We start from the raw sequence: 24686 nt of genomic DNA, 5'->3' as shown, positions 1-24686 counted from the left end.
TGAAAATTTTCATTACATTTAGGTTTTAGTGTGTACCTTAATGCCTAAAATAGTTCTTTTAAAGTCTATAGATGCTACAATTTTGGAACCTTAATGTCATATGGGTTTGTGATGTTGGTCATTCATTCATTTTCAAAGAATCCCAAACAACCACCTTTTTGATGGTCAGAATTGAACTATTTTACTTCAAAGTTATTTCCTAATGATTGAAAGTTTTAGAATTCCATACTCATATGTATTCCTGACAATAATGAGGAATTTCTGAAATGACGATTTTTAGCAGTATTACTGTTAACATAGTTTTCTAAACAAAGTTATGTCACACATTCTGTTAAATTCTCTGTAATCTGGGGAGTGGAAACTTTATTGAAAGTTTTGATGAATTAAGGAATCCATTTTCATCTACCCTACATTTAAGAGCCAGAATGCTAGATAATGCTGCTTGTACATAATAGCTCCTTTATGTTTGAAATAGGCAAATGAGCTGCATATATTAGCAAAACACCTATGCCAAAGTAAAACTACAATTTATCACGTCTCCGGAAGTTAAGAAGTGCACCTGTAAGGATAATACATATGATATCACATTTAATTACATAATCACTTTTTTTGCAAGATTGTTGTCTTGTTAAGTAAAAAGGTTGTACTTAGAATGAATTAGAGTTCCATAAAGTAACAGTTGTTAGACTTCATTATAATAAAGTATAAACAGTATTATTTATAGTGTAAAGGTATGAAGTGAAGGAGGGAGGATATAATAGAAATTAAAAACCTCATTATATTGTGATCAAAATGCTTGAATATTATAGAATATATATAATATAGAGAATATATTCCTTCTTGTGTCTAAAGGGTACAAGCAAGATTATTTAAAAAATAATTCTTCTTGATGGTAATGAATTTTCTCATTAATTTTGTGAGTATCCTTAGGACATAGGTTTGCAAATGAACTTGATACTTTTTTACGCGTGCTATATACTGGTAAATTTAATAATTCAGACAGAAAAATCTGTCATTTTGATCTTGTTCTTTCATCTCCTTGTAGTAAAATGTGAGAATGGCACAACTTGTTAATTTCAGGTTGTGTATTCTTATTGTAGCATGGGAGGAGAAACTGAGGCTCTTGAATATTCTTTATTCTTCTGTGATATAATATTGCAGGTCGACCTTGTTATTGTAAAGCTGCTAAGACAGTGTTTTTGTATAACTGCATTTGCTAGTCTGCAAATTGCTTTAATGAGAATTATTTCTGCATTTTTTGCCCTTATATGTCCCCTATAGTCCTCTGCAAAACGGTTTTTTAACATTTTAACAGCCTAATGAATGTGAAAGTAAAAAGGAAATGCGGGTTCTTTTTTTAAGTTAGAACCAAAGCAACTGTCAGATGCTTATCACCTTGGTAACTTCACCATAATTTCCTTGTTAGGACTGCAGGAAGAAGAATTGGAACAGATTGGTAATTAACATATTTCACTGCTTTGTCAACTTTCTTCTTCAGCAGATCGCTTTTCCTAAGATGGTAGCAAGCTGTTGCCGATTCCTGTGCTACTTCTGTCGAATTAGTCGTCAAAACCAGAAGGCCATGTTTGAGCATCTCAGTTACTTACTGGAAAACAGCAGTGTTGGACTGGGTATGTCATGTAACTGTAACAGCTAAAAGCAAGAGTAGGAGCAACCGTGATATCACAAAACTAGTGTCTAATTAGTATAGCAAATTGAAACATGCTTAAACCACTTTGTGGTTTCACCTCTAACTTTTTTTTTTTTATCATTTTTGTTTCATCCTCATGTGTCTGTGAATTATATTAGAAACAGAATAGTTCCATTCAATCTGAGATTAAATTGACCCTGTGTGGTGTTTGCCTGTTTCATCTGGTTTCATTTTCCTTGCCTCTGCAGTTTACACCATTGAAGTAAATTTCATATTTTTCGTTTGGAATACTGAATGTATGTTTTTTAATGCATGTGCATTAGATTTGTAATACAAGGAAAATTGTGTTGGCTAGATAGATGGCTATAATAATAACATATAACAAGGCAAGATAGTGTGTGATATCACAGTGCTTTAGCTGTTCATGCCTGCATTTGACCATAATAAACACAGAAAATGGGAAAAGATTAAAGAAAGAAAACAGGTAACTGAAGCTTGAAGTGTCTCTTTTGGCTAAATTTAGACATATTTTAAAATCTGGAATTGATAGGGTTGTGCAGAATTACAAAGTTAACATGTTGCTCTGCTAAAGAAATAGTATTCCTCTGATTTGCTATGTTGTTAATACTGTCTTTTTTCATCTGCATTTGAAACCAGTGTGATTGAGTATATTTATAGATGTGGATGTCAAGTCAGAAGAAAATTTCAGCATTTATTTTCATGATATTGAAAACAGTTGACCATACTCTTGAATGAAGAACAGCCCTACAAAGTACTATGAATATATTTATGTTCTAGATTCCAGCGAGATCGCTGCCCTCTGCTGCATGAATGTGATTACTGCAAACTCAATTTAATTAGTGTTTATTGACTTCTGCAGCATTTCCTTCAATGAGAGGTTCGACACCGCTAGATGTTGCAGCAGCCTCTGTTATGGACAACAATGAGCTTGCACTTGCATTGGAGGAGCCAGACCTTGATAAGGTAAGTGGTCACTGACCTTTTACCTATTTATTAGATGGTGTACTTGTGCTAGAAGGGTTTGAGGGCAAGTTTGATGATAGTAATTCTTGGATATGATTTGCTCAGAAACACCTACTCTAGGTATGTGCTGTTTTATGGTAAGATTGAATCAGCACTATTTTCCCTTATTTTGCTTTATGCTTATTGGGAATCACAGCAAAAGAGATTTATTTCTATTTTAGGCATCTTTTCACTATTGTTATCAGCTAGAAAGGACGGCAAGAAAAAAGACATGAAACAGGAGACAGGAATATCAAGAAGCATTGTTTGGGGAGAAAAAAAGAGAGAATTAAGAGGAGAATGTGAAAAAAAGGACACAGGTCTTTTGGTTTAAATCATAGAGATTGGTGGTGATGAAGGTTATAGCTAAGAGAATGGAAGGGCAGGTATTTGAAGAGGAAAGGTGGAACATGATTTGAAGAGTAGTTGCAGTGGGAAACTGAACCCAGGACTCAAGTTGTTGGCAATGATTAGGAATAAAGGGGGATGTGAGGAGAGGCAGGATGAACCAGAAATGGTGGTAAAATATAAAAAAATTGCATGAAAGTTCTTTGTATATTGCAGGAGAAAAACAGATTTAGAGATGCACAGTCAGAAGAGGAGGAAAGCAGCAAAAGGAAGTGATATGTGGTAACACTGCATTGGAGTACAGAAAACAGAAGGCAGCATTTAATATAAATGGAGGGAACAGTTAAGCACCTAAATGATAGCTTAGCACAGGGAAAATCTCTGTGCAGTATGGCAGAATCCTGTGATGAGAGTGGAACTGGTTGTGGGAGTGTTTGTGATCAACTTGTGGTGTAGGAGAGGAAAAGTTGTGAAATTGGAATAAATGGGCATATAATGGGAATAGCTAGAAGACAGAGACAATAATATGAATGGAAACGGTGTGAGACAGTACGGAAATAAACTGATTAGGAAAAATTAGTGTTGAGAAGAATTATCAATTCTGTATCACCTGCAAAATTGCCTAGAGTACACTCTGCCCTGTCATTAATAAAGAAATTAAATGGTATTGATATCAACCCTTGGGATACAACACTAGTGACTAGAACACTACCAGCGACTGTCTTATATTTTCATGGAAAATACTGTAGAGCAAGTCAGCACCTGGTCAGAGCACCAAGCCTGACTGAGTTCAAGAAGCATTTGGTCAATACTTTTGGGCACATAATGTGACTCTTGGGGATGATCCTGTGCAGGGTTGGGAATTGGACTCAATGATCCTGGTGGCTTCCTTTCGACTTGGCATATTCTGTGATTCTGTGAATTTCACTGTTGATTATTAACTGCATGTTTATAATTTACTGATTGCTTACCTTGAAATACTTGGCACCGTACAAGTACTGAATTTTCGAACACTTACATATATCAACTGCAACATAAGCAGTATTTTATGCTGAAAAATCAGGCTGTATATGTCTCAGATTGGCTTTCCGAATTCATCAGTCATTCATCATACATTACAGTGGTAATGTATTGGCTGTAACATATTGCCTTTGCTGAGTCAGTAACTTTACCTAGTGCAGTATGTGGATGTTATTCAGTAAAGACATCTATGAACCAAATAACAAGAAAAAACTAATACTCTCTAGCTATCAGTTGATGAATGTGGCAGACATACCCTATTCATAAAATGATACAGCATTTCTATGTGACTAAAGTTTGTACCATAAAGCCTGTGTTCAAAGCAAATTAATTACACATAGACAACCTAACTTTTGAACTTTTGCCATTGGAAATTTAAACTTTTTACTGCAAATGTGTGAATGTGTGGAAGGTGGAAGACTGCACAAGGAATGTATCCCGTGGCCTGATGATACACTGGAGTAAACTGAATACGTTAAAATTATGTGGCTTGGTGGTAACATTGTAACTTCTGAAAAGAGAAGAAAAAGAGATTTATTCTACTGTTTTAATCACATTTTATATAAGCTGCATTTCACTTATATCTTCTGAATGCATGCTTGAAAACTATCAAGTCCTGATAGGAATTGCATACTTTTTGCACAGAGTGCTCTGAGTAACTTCCTTACTGCATACTGTCATAAGCAAGTTTTTCACATCAGCCCATTTTTCATCTGTTGCAGCCTTTTGGAGGCAATTTGGGTACTGTATCAGCAGAGATATAACTCCTTCAGAAATTCAGTTTACTATAATTAAAGAATTTTTTCATAATTTCTTTAAGATTTCACTTAGTTAAAGATACTCCTCTTGATAAGAAATGCTGTGTTAGGAATTTACATAATACCAAAATTTTTAATTGTTCAGGTTTCAGACTCTTAAAACTGTTTATTGATATTTATCAACCTCTTGCAAAATGTAATTGGTTTTGTATCTATTAAAATCAGAATTACAATATATAAAATTTTGATGTAATATTTATTTTGCTGTTGTAGCAAATTAACCATACATGGCTATTGGTATGATTTTAAAGTTGTTAAATAGTATTTTAGCGTTTGCTTATGTCCTTTAAATAGGTCTAGAATCTACAATATTTTGTTCTACTTCTCACATTCCACATTTGTTCTTGGTTTTGTATTGTTGTGTCGTCATATAATTAGGTAACTTCAGAAATAAAGAGTGCTAGCCTTTTTTCATCATCATCAAAAGAAACCATGACTGATAAAATAATGAGATTGATAGTTCCTTAGGTGAAATGCCTAGTACATAAAAAATGTTGATTTAAAAAAAAATGCTATGCGATTTTTTTTTTTTATAGGTATATTTAGAAATTTATGTCTGAACACCCGAATAAATGATTGCTTCTGTATTGTAGGTTGTTACCTACCTGGCAGGCTGTGGCTTGCAAAGCTGTCCAGTATTGCTGGCTAAAGGATATCCAGACATTGGATGGAACCCCATAGAGGGTGAACGCTACCTGTCATTCTTACGATTTGCAGTTTTTGTTAACGGTAAGTGTAATTTCTTGGCGTCCAAATTCCATCAAATGTTTCCTTTAAATTAGTTTCCTAACCATAAAAATGTGTTAATGACTGAAGAGAGATTAATGCATATTCTTCTCATTACAAATGCAAGATTATTGGTATATGCCAATTATTGTAAATTTTTTGAATCTTCTTAATTGTATTTTTTTCTTAATCTTTTTGCAAATCACATAAATTAGTAGATCAACCTGTTATGGTTGCAAATGATTCCTCAAGTATTTACATGTACTCCATACACTGGTTATAAACATAACCATTGAGCACTGATTTTAGACCTATCTTGGCCACTACACCATTGGGAGATTTAGAGGCTTATAATTAAGGCATTTTGCATTACAAAAAGTAAATTTCCATAATCCTGAGCAATCGATGTTTGTAAAGCTTCCTGACTGTATCTTACATTTAACATCTTCAAAAAAGATAAAATCTTCTTCGATAACTTGCTTCTGTGGGCAATTTCCTTTTGCAATTTATTAAGTAAATATGTTAAAATCAAATCTGACTTATCTAAATACCACTCAAGAATATACTTCAGCTCAAGTGAATTTTCATCAAAATAGTAATTTAGATTAGAGATTAGATGAGACCAGAAGGTTTATCAGGGTACCACCTGTTTTATCTGCCAGTATGTTTTAAAGGGCAGCTAGGGGAGGGAAAGGGAAATAATTTTAAACAGTATAAATAAATGCTAACAGTGCTCTATAAAATTAGATGAAAATAACTCCAGTCTTTCTTGTGATAGTTTATTTAGTATGAAGAGTAAACTTTGATGGATGGACCGCTAGTCAGTAGAATCAAGTTTCAATTTCAAGTGTTTCGGTGGTTTTATTTCTGAAAAACAGTTCTGGTTGGGGTTTTGAATCTTCTCATTATTACGGGTTTGGGTACGGTTCAGCTCTTTTGAAATTAGGTTAGTAATTTCTTTGTGTCCTCTCCTTGAGAGGATAATTACAAATAAATTAGTAAAATGTGGGTTTTGAGATAAAAGCAACAAACACACTTGTAAACATATGAATGAATTTTGGTTCTGGCCAATGAATCCTTGGAATAAGCAAAGCTTCTTTCTTCAAGCAAACTTCTTCATTAACTTGACCTATGAGGTAAATTAGAGCAGACTGCAAGATATTAAAGCTATTTTCAACAGTTTGATATCCAATCAGAAGGGATATGAAAAAGAAATATATATACAGAGAAGGTCAGAATAAGAGTCTAATGACAAATGTAGTGTACAAGCAGTTGAAAATGTGAACTAATAACTCCTTATAAACTTTTATTGACTTCAGTGAGTGATATTAAGGATTAATTTCACCTTTGTTCTTGAAGCAAGTTTCTTTCCTGCACATTCTAAATTAAAACTACCTGCAAGGGTTTTTTTTCTTTTACTAGAAATTGCAATTCTTACAAAATGTATCACTGGTGTGTCAAAAAATGCCCAAATCTAGATAAATTTTTAACATTTAAATCTAAATTGTATTGGAAATGAGCTACTCAAGCCAATATTGGTAGTGCTTTTATTAAACTAAAAATTAATTACATTTTATGATTTTATTTGTGTTTGCTATTTGATTCTGCAATGTGGATTCAAACAGCCCCTTACAATTTGTAAGAGTGTTTTCTATTTGTCTCCTCAAAACGTACATAAAACATGCAAGGATTTGGTAGTATCTGGTAATTATACGAATGTTGTGCATGTTTTGATGGTCATTTGTATATCTGTAGTGAGGTATGTAATGAGTTTTTTTGATAATAGATTTTACTTAATTATTTCTAAAATTTTCACTTGGAAGGCCTTAGCCAAATGAAACTAAAATGGTTGACTTTGGGATTTTAAATCCTGTTTTTTTCCCTGCTGTGTGAAAAGGAGGAAAAAAAAAAAAAAGAGAGAAAATAAGAAAATTACCCTAAACAAAAGGCAGAATCTCTGCAAAGTCAGTAAATAAAGTTTAGAATCATTGAATCCTTTCAGCTGGAAAAGACCTTTATGGGTTGGAAAATACCCGTAAGACCACTGAGTCCAACCATTAACCTAATACTGCCAAGTCCACCACTAAACCATGTCCCTAAGCAACACATCTACATGTCTTTTAAATATGTCCAGGAATGGTGATTTCACCATTTCCCTGGGCAGCCTGTTCCAACGCTCAACAACCCATTCAATGAAGACATTTTTCCGAACAACCAATCTAAACCTCCCTGGCTGCAAGTTGAGGCTGTTTTCTCTCTCCCTATGTTCCCTATGTTCCATATTAAGATCATACCAGTGTTTTAAGTTGGAAAAATACAACACTGACAAGTTTAAAGTGTTTAGTTGCTCCTAGAGCCAGTCAGTCCCAGTTATCTCACCTACAGTGGTGTCTTCCATTGACTACAACTTGGCTGGTAACACCACTGCTGCTCTCAGCTAAATTACAGTTTCTAGTCCTGTTTTTTTGGTGACTGCTAAAGCTACAACGTTCAGTTTAATATGAACTTGCTACTGTCATTCTGTACTGATTTAATATTGTAGCTTGCATGCGAAATATAGATACTGATGGTCCAGGCTACTGAAATCATGAGTTCACTGACTGTGAACTCTTTCTTTTCTTGCAATTTTTCTTCCTACATGTCCCCTAATTTCATATCATCCTATAGATTATCAGTATTCTTTATAAGATAGCCACTATGAATTTCTAAACAGTTGCATTTAACCACAAGCTGAGCTTTTGACCCAATTATTATTCCTACCACTAACTGCAGTCCACAAAGCAGTTAGTTACATGGAAAGAGTTCATTTATATGAAGATTCCTTTTCTTAATGACTTTCATTCAGCAAGCACTTAGCTCACAACCTGTTTGCCTGTATTGAATTTATAGAATACTTAAACTAACTCTTTTAGCTTTTAAAATATACATACATTTCCCAAACATGATTCTTACAAATGGGGTTGTTTCAGGCAAGCCGTGATCTTTAAAACTGATTTTAGTGCAGTTTTTATATATGAAAAAAGAAGTATCCCATTTCAGGCTTTAAATAGCAAGCAAATTTAACAAATATTTAAACATGCAATGGAAAGTATCAGGATATTTTACTCTAGGTATATTCAATCTAAAATACAATTTATTATTCTTTAGTCATATTGAGAAGATTAAACTCTGAAATGAGTTTTCCACTGATGAAATACCAAGGATATAACATTAAGCAACATTCCTTGCTTTAGTTTGCCTGTTAAAATTCAAAGAACTCTCACACCCTCATCTGGATGGGATGGAGTTAGTTTTCTTCATAGCAAGTTGTTTAGTGCTGCTCTTTTTATTTATGATTAACAGTGTTGATAATATGCCAGTCTTTTGAGTGTTGCTGAGCAGTGTTTGTGCAGCATGAATGCTTTCTCCTTTGTTTTCATACCCTGCCCCTTCCCCTCCTTCGCTGGCCACAGTTAGGTTCAGGGTGGGCAAGAGGTGGACACGAGTGAGACAGCTGGTCCAGACTACCTGAAGGGATATTCCATACCATGACATTGTGCTCAGCAATAAAAGCTCAGGAAAATGAGGAGGAAGAGGGGAACATTTGTGATTATGGAACTTGTCTTTCCAAACAACCATTATGTGTACTGGGGTCCTTTCTAGAAACTGGCTAGACATCTGCCTGGGAAACAGTGAATGAATTTATCTTTCTGCTTTGCTTGTGTGGTGGATTGACCCTGGCTGGATGCCAGATATCCACCAAAGCTGCTCTATCAATCTGAGGTTTCCCATGGGTTCAGAGCCTTCTTTCTCACCTGCTCCAGTGTGGGACTCCTCCATGGGCTGCAGGTGGATCTCTGCTCCCCCACTGGCCCCCATGGGCTGCAGGGGCACAGTTGACTCATTGACTCACCATGGTCTGCATGGCAGGCTGCAGGGGAACCTCAGCTCCGGCACCTGGAGCACCTTCTCCCTTCCTTCTCCACTGACCTTGGTGTCTGCAGAGTTGTTCATCTCACCTCTCTTCTCTGGCTACAATTACATCTGCACAATAACTTTTTTCTCCTTCTTAAATATGTTACCACCAGTTCTGATTGGCTCAGCCTTGTCTTGGCATTGGCTCTGTCAGACCTGGCAGAAGCTTCTGGCAGAAGCTTCTGGTGGAGGCTTCTCACAGAAGCCACCCCTATGGCCCTCCCTGCTGCCAAAACCTGATCATGCAAACCCAATACAGTTTGCATGCATGGCTTTCCCTTTCTCTACTAGACAGTCATTATCTTAATCTGTGAGTCGTCACAACTTCCTTCTATTTTCTCCCTGTCCTTCCCACCCACTCCAATAGCAGACTTCTGGCCTCTTGGGACTGTTAGCCATTATACCAGAGAGATTAGTCTTTGCCAGAAAATTAACCTTCCAAAGTGAACTGTTCTAGATTGGACAGTTCTAATGCAGTAAAACTTCTGCAAGGCAAGTCTACACTAGCACTTTTAAACCTCAGTACAGTTTTGATAAAGCATATCCAATGATACCAACTTGATACACTTTGGTTTCAACTATTAGGATGAGGATTTGTTTTATATTTTGCAAAATTTAGGAGAAAAATTAAGTTTTCTTCTGACTTAAGTATACATTTCTGGAGAAAGTTTGTATAGTGTTTTTTGGTCCTCAGGTGAAAGTGTTGAGGAAAATGCAAGTGTTGTTGTCAAGCTCCTTATTCGACGGCCAGAGTGCTTTGGGCCAGACCTTAGGGGAGAAGGAGGAAATGGTTTGCTGGCTGCTATGCAGGAAGCTATCAGAATCTCAGAGAATCCTGCTCGTGACCTTCCTTCCCAGGCATATAAAAGAGAAGGGTAAGTAAATGTGAAAGCTTGTTTGGCAAATGATGATTTCATAGCGGATTCAATCTTGCTTGCAATAAGTGGATAATAGACCCTGCTGTGTAAGGTATTATACAAAACTAGAGCATTAGAGATTCGCACCCACAAGCCGTTGCCGTATGGAATTCATAAAGCATGAACTGGGTAAAAGTGGAATGAGAGTTACAGAGAGAGAGAAAAAGCCTGACGGACAGAGCAAAGGAGAAGGCTGTTGTGGAATGAAGCTAAGGTTAAGGTAAAGTAAAAGAGGAAGATAGAAGGCTCATGTAAAGTCACCTCTTACTGTTCAGTTGCATGCTTACTCTAGGGATAAAAATGCTGTAGTCCAGAGCCAAGGAGAATTGAGTATGTCTGTTTAATAGTCTCTGGATCACATCTCTAGCTCCAGAAAAGAGCTGTAAACTTACATTAGCAAAAATGCTCACTGTTTTTCTTTACTTTTTAGTGAGGAGGAGGAGGAGGAAGAGGAGACTGTGCACATGGGTAATGCAATCATGTCATTTTACTCAGCTCTCATAGATTTACTTGGACGCTGTGCACCAGAAATGCATGTAAGTTCATTTTGTCACTTGCTCAGAAAATGTAGGAGATTTGTAAACATAACTGTACATCTCTAACTAAACCTTTCTCTGTTTGAAGAGTTCTTCCCTTCAGAAGGTAGACTTTATTGCTTCTTACTGTATCTAGATAAATTGATTCCCTGCAAGCTGCTTATAAAAATCATGGTCTTTTAATTTCTTTATGCTTTCTATTTATCTAAAGTTTTGATAATTTTTATATGACTATGGAATAAAAGCAAATATGAACTTCTAGTGTTGCACAATTAAACAAGCAGTCTAATAACAATTTCTGAAATTGGCCCTTTACTGTTCTCTAGAAAGGCATAAAAATAATTTTCATAAGAATGTGATACAGAGCTGCTTTTGTGTGCATCGATGAAATATGGTGCCCACACCAAATGAATACATGGAAAAATATGTAAAATATCTGTTTTAATTGTAAAACCCATAAAAGCCACGGGGAAGACTTGGTTTTAGTTAGATTGACTTTTGCTCTTCAGTACTTAAAATTCTTTAGTAGTATAAGCCCAGATGAAAATGCTATATGTATTTCAATACAATAAGAAGGAAGGAGTTTGGCTTGTAGCCTGCCTACTTACTACTACCAAAGCTATTAACTTTATTAGCTGTACGTAGCTCTCTGTTGCCAGAGACAGTAGTTCTATGTTAAGAAAATTACTGGTAGAGATGTTCAGACACAGGCTATGAATACCTGATTTCTGCAAGAAGTTGAAAGGAATTGGTCACCTAATTGTTAATGCCTTTTGAAATTTTTATGGCATAGAAATAATAGAAAAATGCATAGCCACATCATGCAGATTTGCATCTGTTTGTAACGTAAAGAAGCAAGCTGAAAACCTGGTACCTCAGATTCTGTGGTTAACATGAGTATTTCAGTAAGTTTCAGTTTTATCACCGTATCTGATTGGTTTAGAAATCTTATCACTGAGGAGTTTTTTTGTGTTATTGGGAATTTATAATACTGTGAAATCGTTGATATGATACCAAAATAAGAACAGATGCAAAAGGAGGAACAGCTGAAAACTGGCAACTTCATTAGAGTTTTCAGATAAATTGAATTTCTGTGAATTTTCTTCCAGTGTTTAAAAAAATCATATTAATATAAATATTTTGAGGAAAATTTTCTTATGTCCATCAGTACTAAATTTCTAAATTGATAAACTTTTTCTAACAGCTTATTCAAAGTGGAAAAGGGGAAGCTATTCGAATAAGATCTATCCTTCGATCTCTAGTGCCAACTGAAGATTTGGTTGGGATTATAAGTATACCACTAAAGCTGTCAACAGTTAACAAAGGTAAGAACAATACTTTTATTAGACTAGTTATCTTTTATAAAAGTCTTTTGGCACATTAGCATTCAAGTGTAAAATAAAGTGGTTTTGTTAGAGTTAAATATAAGCTGAGAACTTCTTAAAAATTTTAATTAGATCTGTATCAATTAGAGCTGCTCTAGTAGCACAGATGTTTGCTCCTGTGGATCAGAGACTGTAAGAACATAAGAAATACTTTAAAAGATCACACTAATGGGCTGGTACTTTGTCTTCAGCAGTGGCTGTAGAGATGCTACCACTTTAAGTAAAATGTGTGAGCTTAGGCTCAGTCTCTTTGTATTTCCACATCATCCAGTCATTTGTTTAGAAAGATCAGTGTCTCTCTCTGCCTATCAACATCTGTTTCTGGATGTGGTATCCAAGCATGTATCTAATCTCTTTAGAATAATGTCTCTAGTCACAAACTCCTGTGGCAATAAGTTCTAGAACTTCCCTATTTGCTACATTTTATGCATTTATTAAAAAGAAAAGAAAAAAGAAACTTATGCTCTACTAATTTTAATTAACACATTTGAATTGTAGTGTTTTGGGATTTGGTGTATAGCAGTTCTTAATTCACCTTGTCAGCTACATAAATAATATTCTTAATTTCAGTTATATCCTTTTCCAGTCCTCATTTTGTAAAACTTAAGAATCCAAACTTTTCTTAGTCTCTGATCATAACTGCTCCACTACCTTAACTACTTTAGTTGCCTAATGTGTACTTTTGCTATCTCTATTCTGCAATCCCGATATATGGAAAACATCTGTGGGATGTACACAAGACCTGAGCAGGTTGTACTGATAATGTGTGCACACAAGTGTTTGGTTTATGTGTTAATTTTCTATTTTATATATATATAAATAGCAGCAAAATGATGCCCTCTCCCGTATTCTGAGTACCCCTTTCTGATGGTGTCCAATATCCTGTTGACTCATTTGGCTGCAGCTCCACATTGAGTTGATGATATCACAGACTTTCAATGATGACCTCTGGATCTCCTTGTAATGTCAGTTACGAGCTCAGCATCGTGTAGGCATGTCTTATTTTCCTGCAGATGCATTAACTTGGAGTTGTCTTCATTGAAGTGCGTCTGTCTACTTGCCCAATCAGTTTTGTTAATGATTTATCCAAACAGAAGACTTTAGTGTTGTACACAGACTTTTAAGCTCCTTTTTTTGCTTCCTACTATAGGTCACTGATGACTCTCAGTATATAGTCCTGTTTGTCCTTGCTTGATTAAAATGCCACACATGCATATTGCATTTTAATTACCTTTGCTGTTTCTTGGAACTGTGCTGGTTATTTCTTCCATGACTTTTTCAGAGGAAGTGAAAATCAGGCATATTTGCTTCTGGATTGTCTTGATCTGAAGAAGATGCTCCTCTATACCTATTGTCTTTCCCCCAGTTTCTAGGTATAATGTTCCACTCTGATCTCTGATGTTTAATCCTAGATGCCTGATTTCTCTTTTATTAGTCACAGAATCACAGACTATGCTGAGTTGGAAGTTGATCAGTCTCGCAGACTTGGTCTTCCAGCTCAGGGCACCGAGATCCCCTTGGTCTGTTATCAGTGTTGAAGACAGAGGCAAAGAAAGTGTTAAGTACCTCTGCCTTGTCTCTGTCCCTGTTTGTGAGGTGACCATCCTCACCCAGTAATGGGCTGATGATATTTCTATACTGCCAAATTAATATATTTGAAATATGTTTAATATATTGCCATTAATGCATTTGAAAAAACTCTTTTTATTGTCCCCTAACATTTCTGGCCAGCTTCAACTCCAGTTGAGCTTTGGCCGTAGGAATTTTCTCCCTACAGCGGCAAGCAGCATCTCTGAATTCTTCCCATGTCACTTGACCTTTCTTCCACTGGGCATACACCTTCATTTTTTGCCTTATCTCCAAGAGAAGATCCCTGCTCAGCCAAGCCAGCCTTCTGCCTCATCTGCTTGACTTCTGACGTTACGGAATTACCTTCTGTGTCCTTAGGAGGCGATGTTTGAAAAGTGACCAGCACTAATGGACCTCAGCACCTGCAAAAACACTTTCACAGGGGACCTTACTTTCTAATTCTCTGAGCAGCCTGAAGTCTGCTCTCCTCATATCCAGAGCTGAGATTTTGCTGGCAGTCTATTTCTGTACTTGTTCATCTTGTCCCATAATGACTCCCTCTTTTATAATCAAGCTGACTAAATCCCTCTTCTCTACACCACAATCTCACCCATCCTTTGAGACTTTGATACTCTACTTCGATATCTCTGCCTGCCTCACATAAGCTCCTCCCGTGAAGTATAGACAAGTTATCACGGAATTCTCTTACACGTCATGAAGCCACTCAGCTTAGTGCATAATACAGCAATCTCCCACTTCCACTGCCTGCTACTTCATATCCTTGGCAACCCTGTCTACCACCACGGAAGCCTCTGTGCAAAGGGTGGAGTGGTTCTTCTCTTAAGATGTTATCTTTCCTTCCCAAGTAAATATCCAAGGTATCCCAGGTAAACTATCCAAGACTAACCACCTAAGTACCTCAAGGGTTGCCACTATGGGGTTGAGGTTCGGCTGCAGTGTTGCTATCCTGTTTCTCTTACTACTCTGATTCCTCTATTCTCTCCTCTGGAGAATGAGACTATTCTCTGAAGACACGAACCTTGTGTACTGTGTGTATACACAGAAGACCTGAAACCAGGGTGTGGATCTGCTGCTCTCTCTGCACCAAGACTTTTTTCACCCTCTTTACTCTGGAACTCAAAACCAATTCAGAATCAGAATTCAGATTACAGAGGTGTATTGATCATAGCCTTCTTGCTTCTTGGGTGACTTGATTCTTTCCTAGACATGATCAATATGGTTATCCAGGGTGGATTTATTTCCACAAGATAACTTCCAAGGTAACCATAAAACCCAAAATTTTCTGTAAAGCATAAACTCAACAGAGGATGAGGGGTTTTATGGCATTATGACCTCCATGTTTCACATTAATTTCTCTGTGTTCCATGGGCTACAAACTACCAGTCTTCCATTTTCTTCTAGGGCAAAATAATTTATTCTCCTTTCTGTCCTTCTGTTGTGCTTTCTGCTTCACAAGAATTGTGTTTACCCCTTTTCAGTCAGCGATGTTTTATCAGATACACAATTGACATCAGTCAATAGCAGTTGTTATTGTCATCTTCCCCTTGGATTCCATGTTCATTCTAGTCTAGTTTACATGAGAGAAAAATTAAACTTCTTAACCTTCTTTGACTTCACAGTTGCTGTGTTTGTTGGTATTTGCAGTAATACTTATTTTTAATTTTACCACGTAAGCTTTCTCTGTAATGAGACAAGTTGAATGTTTTACCATTCATTTCTAAGCTTTTAAGAGTCAAAGATTAATAAACTGCAAAATAATAAGGTTTTTTAAATAGTGAAAACTTACTATTCTTTTTCAGCATACAAGAAAACTAAACAAGAATATAATTTTCTTTGAATATGTGATTTTACACACTAAATGCAATTATAGCATCTTTTATTGTCTTGGTGTTTCTTGTTTTATCAATTATCTACAATTAAAATTTGCATTATATATTTGTGCAGATGGCACAGTAAATGAACCAGACATGTCTGCAAGTTTCTGTCCTGATCATAAAGCACCCATGGTACTCTTCTTGGACCGTGTCTATGGTATTAAGGACCAAAGCTTCCTCCTTCACCTACTGGAAGTTGGATTTTTACCAGATTTAAGAGCCTCTGCCTCTTTGGATACAGTACGTATTTTGCTATGGAGTTTAGGTGCAGTGGATAGCTATAGTGGCCTGTAAGTGTAAAAAAAATGGAATTTCAAGTCAAAACGGCTTTTTTTAATAAAGGTGTTATAGGCTGGCTATAAAACAAAACCAATATTAATTCAGTTACTACTAATTTATAGTGCTTAAGTCTGATTACAAGCACACAGTAACACCTTATGAAGCAACAATGTAAAGTAGTTTAAAAACTTTTAATATAGGTTGTACAGTAATGAAATAAATAGATTGAGTATACTGTAATAAGCCTAGTGATTGCTTTTATTTTATGTGTGCTTCCAATAATTACACTGAAAATCCATATGTGTGAAGAAATTAATGAGATGAAAAGTACTACTTAATGTTTAGTGGGTTTTTCTAATCTTTTAAAGAAAGAATCTGCATATTCTCTTCTGCCACTATTGGTTAAAAGTGCAGTGGGGCAAGACATAGGACAAAAGTGGATGGCTTGGATTTTCTCCAGTTGAGAAAAAATGGATTTTGTCTTCATGTGTATACTGGGAATATCATGTTAGCACCCAGCCACTAAGGGAACCTAAGGAGTATTTAAGTATTATGTTTTATAGACTTCGTATTTAATAACCTTTACTCAGTGTGATACTAACAGTCATTTACTACTTCATACAGGTTTCTCTAAGTACCACAGAGGCAGCTCTCGCGCTAAATAGATACATTTGCTCAGCTGTGTTTCCATTACTCAAAAGATGTGCTCCCCTCTTTTCTGGAACAGAGCATCACGCCTCTCTGGTTGACTCCATGCTTCACACAATATATAGGTTATCCAAGGGACGGTCCCTTACAAAAGCACAAAGAGACACTATCGAAGAATGCCTGCTTGCTATTTGCCAGTACGTATGACACCTGTGTATAGATTGATTTCTTTTGTGCAGAATACGTATTTTAACAATTTTTTTCTTTGTGTATAGTGTAGAACTAAGATTATTTTATTCTTGCATGAAATAAATGACCATTGTATGAGACAATTTTTTTTTCTGAAGAAAAAATACATTTAATTTTTCCATTCTGGGTACTGCACTATAGAGACTGTTGTGTTGATATCAGGCTTATGGTGATATAGAATAAATTCTGATTATCTGTAAAAACAAAACCCCAGTAATTACCAAAAATGTTCTGGCAAGTCTGACTCTGTGTGTTGAGGACTTAAGGGATCAATGTGTTCGTATTCCAAAAACAACTCCTAAAGCTGGTCCTAAAGCTGAACTGAACAATGAGGAATTGACCCTTAGGAATTGAAATGTTGATTTGGCTTTCCCTTAAGAAGGCCAAGAAGTAGCATAACTTTCTGTGCTATATCATTCTATATGTAGATGAGATTCCTTAAGCACCTACCATTGCTTTTACAAAATACTTTTAATGACTGTTTTGTATCCCAATATGTAAATTCAGTTTTTATTTCATTTTTGCTGAACTGTATGACATTTACTAATAACATTTTTTAAAATTACAGCCACTTACGTCCCTCTATGCTACAACAGCTGTTGAGAAGGCTAGTTTTTGATGTGCCCCTGCTCAATGAATACTGTAAAATGCCTCTCAAGGTAAATACTTTCTGTACATGCATTCAGCATGAAATTTCAAAATAAACTGTCGTCATCATGTTTTTAAAAACAGAACAGGCAGGGTGAAGCAATGTGAAATTAATTCTCAATTGAAAATAATGTAAGCATTTTATAAAGTCTTTCAAATTTAATGAAATGTTTGCAGATTTTTTGAAATCTTGCCTAATGTAAACAGTATATAGTAAGTTGATTATGCAATTTTGTTTAGTGAACTGTTGACTTTCTCACTACTTCAGCAAAAGAGTATTTGAATGTATCAAATTAAATGTTAGTGTTATCTCAATATCTTTTCTGCTGCTATATGAACTATAATAAGTCTTGGTAGGAGGCATAGTCCAGGAATGAGTTCTGAGTGAAATCTAAGAGACAGGACACAGGGAAGAAAATTGACCTCTTATTTTTGAACAATCTGTAACAGAAGTCTTATTCATCTTCTTGTTCTGTAAATAGAGAATTAAAAATGTGAGATTTTGACTATTCTGACAGGTTTGCTTCACTTTCCCATTGGATAAAAGAGTATGATCTTAGGTCTTTAGGTCTTCTTACAGAAGAATTGAAATTCTGTCATACTCTAAAGCTGAGCTGCCATATTCACAAACATACTCTGGAGCAGCATTAATTTTTTCTTAAAAATGAGGTGAAGAGGGAGTGTTCGATTTGGGGTTTTAATTATTATTTTCCCTTCCTAAACAGAATTGCAGTAAAAACCAAAATGCTAAATGCTAAAAGAAATTTTAAAATTTCCCGTGGGATAGGAATTTTTAGTTCTAAAGAAGAAATCAGTGGCAAGTGCATCAATAATCAGTATACTAGCTCTTTAACTGGTATATTACAGATTGCTTGTATGATACTTCTTTCCATCTGTTTTTCCAAAGAAGAGCAGTCGCAGGTAAAAGGGTGAACTACGGGTGTCTTTGCAGTGTTTTGAATAACACTGAGGCCATCAACCACAAATGAAAGGAGTAAAATCAATTCAAATTGGTAAAACTTTTTATCAGAATCTATCATGTCCTACTGCATACCCATTTCATTGTCTCTGGTTTTATTCTGTGAGCTAATCTGTACTCAAATGGTGACAATTCTGAAATTTTACTTTTCCCTGTCATCACTAAGAATTCCACAGCAGCAGTTGGAGATAATACAGGCTTTATATTTTCACAATATGGGCTCTGCTGCTCTCCCAAAATGAAAAAGGAAAAAAGGACCATTATTATGAGCCTCTGGAAATGAAAAAGCAGAGACAAATTATACTACTCTTGTAACAGTTTAATAAAACAGCTTGTTGTTTTGTTAAATACCAAAGTTTTACATGCATTTTTATTTCTTGAAAATCTAGCTTCTGACAAATCACTATGAGCAGTGCTGGAAATACTATTGTCTGCCTTCAGGAATGGGAAGCTATGGAATTGCAGCAGAAGAAGAATTACATTTAACTGAAAAACTTTTCTGGGGAATATTTGATTCCTTGTCTCATAAGGTAATGACTGCCATTCACATTACAGTACAGGGTGACCATAAAAGCATTACAGTGATAATTTGCTGTGCCAAGAGCAGAAAGTTCCTATTTTGACAGTTTTTTCTTCTAATATGGGAGATACAGCAATGACTGCTTTTAATGAAGTGAAAAATTGAATGCTGAATCTTGAAAGATTCTCTCCAAACCAATGAAATGTCAAATCTTTATCTTGATATACCCATAAGCTTTACACCAGTAATGAGGCAATACATGCACACACTATATATATATATGCATATATATACACAACTAATGATTAGTGCTTGCTGCACTAAGATGTTGGTCTTGTCTCCTATCTTATCTCTACTAAATATTTGTACGTACTTTTTACTGGCGTAAAATTAATTTTAATAAATATATGTACGTCCTTATCAAATTGTTGGTATATGCACAGTAAATTTATATTGTCTGTTTTCTAACATGCAGTTGTATTATTTTAGTTTTCTGCCTATTGCTCAGCCTAGGAGATATGATGCAACATTCTATGAAACAAACATTTTTCCATTTTCATGTTCCAAAGTGTGATCTTGGGATTTTTAACTTGCTCAGTTTTCTCTGAGTAAGAAAAAGTTGCATTTCTGGTGGGAGAAATGCTCTACTGAGTAAATACTTTTTGTGCTTCATTGGGCTCAAAAATCAAGATCTCACGATGGGACAGTAACAAATCTTTTTCATTGTGTCTCACTAATGTTCCCATTCGAAGCAACAGATTTAGATGATTGTTCCTCTAGGCATTCTGATTTATAATATGGAAATGACGATGATATTTGCATTATTCTGAAATGGCTTTTTAAGCTTTATTTGTATTTGATTTTAGCAACATTTACCTCCCTCTTACTGCTTTCACAAGCACAAGGAGTATCAGGAGGGCCTGACACGAAACGTTTCCAATCAGTGCATCTTAGCTTTTAACAAATAAATGAAGATGATATGTTTCTGCCAATATTGGTGGCTCATTATAATAGCATTTTCACTTTTCTGCAAATGGCTATCAGCCCAGTGAAAGAAGAGTTGTGTAAATCTGTGATCATCTGAGCTACGGTGTTCTCCACTGTTCTGTTTTGTACTAAGATTACTAGAAATAATGAACTGACTTTGCTACAGTAAAACAAAATTTCCTTTAATGAGTATGTTTTAAACTGAAATAGTTTGAGGGGAAAGAGTGTTAAATAAAAATGGCTTCTGCAGTTAAGGTAGGAAATAGTAAATTTAGAACTAAGGCATTATTTTATAGATGATCATGCTCTGTAACAAGGTGAACAACTCTTGATCCTCCTCTGTAGGCCTTCATGGCTCAAAGGAAGCTTGCATTGTACTCATATATACTTACACAGTGTCAGCATGCTCTTGTGTAATTTGTGTAGTCTTAAGAATATGTAAAGTTGATATAATGAAAAATAGATGCCATGCAGCAATAATTTTGCTCTATGCTTAAATTTTAAATGCGCTTTACTGTGTGTTTGCATCTTCTAATGTTTGTGCATATGGCAGCTTGGTTTTCACTAACATTTTGCATGTTTTTCTATTGGATTTTCCAACCAGTTCCTATCTCTCCTGCAGAAGTATGATCCAGAGCTCTTTCGAATGGCTTTGCCCTGTCTAAGTGCTATAGCTGGTGCCTTGCCCCCTGATTATTTAGATACACGAATTATGTCAACTTTGGAAAAGCAGACTTCAATGGATCCAGAAGGAAATTTTGATCCTAAACCTGTCAGTACAGCAAAGTGAGTCTCATAAATCATAGTGATTTCCTTTCCTTAAATATTTTTATACTACTCCTTATTAACATTTTTTTTCTCATCTGTAGAGAGTTGGCTAGTGACAGACTGTTAGTGATATTAGGACCTCTCAGTAGTAGTATAGGGATTATTGCTTCCTCCTGCCAAATACTTCACTGCAATATATCCTGTTTACATAAAATATATTCTTCTCAGCACTGCACAGATGTTAAATATATTTCCATGTTATATCTGCACAGTACATAGTAAATTCTATATTTATTATGTATCCTATTGTCTAATAGTTCAAATGTTTTGGATATGTGCATTTGATACTATAAGTATTTAGAGTGTGTTTATGGCAAATGGTACAAGATCATCAAAATCTGGTAAATGATTCAGTTGGGTTATTGCCAGATTTTTGTAAAATCTTCACCTTATTTTGAGAATTGATCTGTAAAAACCTGACATGGCAAAATAAGCAGATAATGTAGGATGATTTAATAGAGATTTGGCCTTCCTAGTAATCTTGTGCTTTTAAAATACAGACTTCTAATACTTTTATATTCAAGAACTGAGGATCACTAGCTGAGCCTTGCTATTAAAGTCTTTCTCTTCCATCATTATGCAATGTATAACATCCATGTTAATATTATTCTGTATTAAGAATTAGCAAAAAAATTAGCAGTAGATTAGGGTGAAGCAGGTTTTCATTGCTAATAAGTGCAACTGTTATGTATTTGAAGATTCTCTGTAAATGCCCTTATAGCTCTGCCTTTTTTGTGACATTTCTTCTAAAGAAAAGAGAATTGCAAAGCCAAATGTCTCACCTTCATCTGGAGGTGAAGTATTTTGATTAGTGTTATATTATCCAGACATTTTTTTCATAAGTCAGACTGCTGTAAGTTATGATTGAATGACCATGCTCCTCTTTGTTTACAGCCTTGTACTTCCTGAAAAGTTGGAGTACATCATAAGCAAATATGCTGAACATTCCCATGATAAATGGGCCTTTGATAAGGTAGGAATTATTTGAAGACTGGCAACTGCCATAAAAGGACTAGTAAATAATACCTGGGATGAATATTGAAAGAAATACTGGATAGTTTAACTGATAGGTCCTTGTTCAGAGTGTATGAATGTCTACATATTTATTTAGGATATATGGAAGAAACTTTTTGCTCAAGAGAATGCAATGGAATTTGTCACTTTTTCAAAGAATGTATTGGGATAAACATCATAGAATCATAGAATCATCGAATCAACTGGGTTGGAAAAGACCTCCGAGATACCAATCCAACCCTTGATCCCCTACCACTGTGGTTACCAGACCATGGCACTAAGTGCCCCATCCAGTCTCATCTTAAAATACCTTCAGGGATGGTGAATCCACCACCTCCCTGGGCAACCCATTCCAAAGTCTGATTACTCTGTAGAAACTTTCTTCCTAATATCCAACCTAAACCTCCCCGGCACAGCTTAGGACCGTGCCCTCTTATCCTGCTGCTGGTTGCCTGAGAGAAGAGACCAACCTCCACCTGGCTTCAACCTCCTCTCAGGTAGTTGTAGAGAGTGATGAGGTCTCCCCTGAGACTCCTCCAGGCTAAACAACCCCAGCTCCCTCAGCCTCTCCTCATAGGACTTGTGCTCCAGTCCCTTCACCAGCCTGATTGCTCTTCTCTGGACCTGCTCCAGCACCTCAATATCCTTCCTGAACTGAGGGCCCAGAACTGGACACAGTTCTCAAGGTGTGGCCTCACCAGTGCTGAGTACAGGGAAAGAATCACTTCCCTGCTCCTGTTGGCCACACTGTTCCTGATCCAGGCCAGGATGCCATTGGCCTTCTTGGCCACCTGGGCACACTGCTGGCTCATGTTCAGCTTCCTGTCAATCCAAACTCCCAGATTTGAGGTGACTGAAAAAGGGGTGTTTGGTTTGATTTTGGAGGTTTTGGGGTTTGGTTTGGTTTGGTTTTTGGTTTGGGGTTTTGGTGTTGGTTTGTTTTGTTTTGTTTTGTTTTTTTAAGTAAGAATATATAGTTCTTGGCTTCATTTTACCCAGTAATGGTGGGTTTTGACTAGGAGTCAGAGATTCAATTTTATTGCAGCAGCTCCATGATCTAAGAAAATACAGTCTAATATCATTTTTTATATCAGAAAAAGTAATTATAGCTTTTCTTTCTTATTAGCTTTAAGAAGACTGTTATGTATTAATTTTATCTATGGTTTCCCAAATGATCTGTCACTGTGTCGTGTTTCTGTTTCACTAGTTCTACGCAGCTCTAAAACAAGATAATAAATTCTTAAATAATTTCTTGTAACAATAACGAATAGCAATTTTATGGTATAGTTATATAAAATAACAATTCTGTTGTTTGGGAGCTATGTATGCAAAATTTGTAGAGAAAATTACACATATATATGGCTATGTAACTATACAAATATTAATTTCAAACCATAAATGTCAGTTAATATTGTTTAAGGTAGAGGATTCATTACAGTTATATTCTTTAGTGCTTAATTTGTTAATGTTACCTATTCTTCTCTGTGTTTTTCACTTTAGCCTCCCAAAGAGTTGAGGCAATCTTTTTTGCCTCAGTCAGTACTTTCTCAATGCATGAGTCCACTTGAAGGGAGCCAATGCATATTAGGCTCAGAACTGGTATCATAAGACCTACTACTCACAGATCGCACCTATTCAGGCCATGATTTGTTCCTGTGTATCCACATATGGTTGCATGCTCTTTTTTGAGGAACTGAGCGGCTGTGGGAGTAGATTAGCAGTTTGATATGACAGAGTAAACTGGCTAATTTGCTGTTACTTATCTATGTTGTTCTCAGCTTATTTCAGTGGTTTTTTGTTTGTTTGTTTGTTTGTTTTTTCCAGACAAATAGTGGATGGAAATATGGCGTTTCCCTGGATGAAAATATGAAGACTCACCCATTAATAAGACCTTTCAAAACTTTAGCTGAAAAGGTAGCAGAGGAAATTTCAGCTGTGTTAACACAAAGTAGATTGATTTGTTTGCTTTTTAAAATCTATTTCAATTATATGATAAAAAAGGAAGAAGGACAAATAGGTCCATCTACATGCTGAAGTGATTGTTTAGTTAATCTTACATTGAATCTTGTATGACTTGCTTCCATTACACATAATATTCATCGTTTCTTCATAGGCCTGGACCAGTTTATATTCAAAATATCAGTAGCACAGTTTTTTCAGGCTTCCATGGATGAGGAATGACTGGCAGCAACTCCTGGGTTTTAGATGAAAGTGTAATTTAACATATCTGAAGACAATTTTATCTTCAAGAAAGATGGTAGAAAGATGTAAAGAATGTGTAGATGATTCAGTTGAAAATGCAGAAAAGCATTTAAATTATTTTAAATGCATTTTTATTTGAATTTCTTGACTAGGCACGAATGTCTTCTAGTTGTCAGAACACTGAATTGAATTTGAATTCTGTTACTTATTTTTGCAATGATTCACTGGAAGACAAAAATAAATCAATTAAATTTGTCCCTCTTTACCATGTTTTTTCTGTTCAGAAAATGGAGATGACAAAAATCAAGAGGGATTCAAAATGTTTAGTTTCCTAAGGTTTGTAAATTGCTTTTGAATCTTTGGAGAGGAGTCAAAGCATTGTTGGTTGAATTGTTATTTAAGCAGTTCAAAGAGAATTTTCTAAATTGTCTCAAATTAGAACTTTTTTGAACCTAAAAATCAGGTCCATCCATAAAAGCTGTCATGTTAA

General features: G+C 35.6%; 1 protein-coding gene across 14 annotated transcripts in view; it reads left to right on the top strand.

Moving 5' to 3' along the window:
- RYR3 (ryanodine receptor 3) overlaps window positions 1-24686 on the top strand; it is a 212354-nt gene that overhangs the window by 115620 nt on the left and 72048 nt on the right. For 8 of the 14 annotated variants that reach the window (XM_064658435.1, XM_064658442.1, XM_064658441.1 and 5 more), the window contains exons 41-53: window positions 1499-1631; window positions 2532-2635; window positions 5454-5589; window positions 10235-10415; window positions 10888-10993; window positions 12198-12318; window positions 15913-16082; window positions 16746-16966; window positions 17587-17677; window positions 19035-19175; window positions 20757-20938; window positions 21875-21953; window positions 23819-23908. In XM_064658435.1, the coding sequence (XP_064514505.1) occupies window positions 1499-1631; window positions 2532-2635; window positions 5454-5589; window positions 10235-10415; window positions 10888-10993; window positions 12198-12318; window positions 15913-16082; window positions 16746-16966; window positions 17587-17677; window positions 19035-19175; window positions 20757-20938; window positions 21875-21953; window positions 23819-23908 (1755 nt within the window). The remainder of the gene's footprint in view (window positions 1-1498; window positions 1632-2531; window positions 2636-5453; window positions 5590-10234; window positions 10416-10887; window positions 10994-12197; window positions 12319-15912; window positions 16083-16745; window positions 16967-17586; window positions 17678-19034; window positions 19176-20756; window positions 20939-21874; window positions 21954-23818; window positions 23909-24686) is intronic. The other 6 variants (XM_064658447.1, XM_064658445.1, XM_064658444.1 and 3 more) reach the window with 2 other exon arrangements.

Source organism: Pseudopipra pipra, chromosome 6, assembly GCF_036250125.1.
Source record: "Pseudopipra pipra isolate bDixPip1 chromosome 6, bDixPip1.hap1, whole genome shotgun sequence".
Taxonomy (NCBI): Eukaryota; Metazoa; Chordata; class Aves; order Passeriformes; family Pipridae; genus Pseudopipra; species Pseudopipra pipra.
Note: the sequence above shows the minus strand (reverse complement) of the source record. Positions and strands in the feature narration are given on the sequence as shown.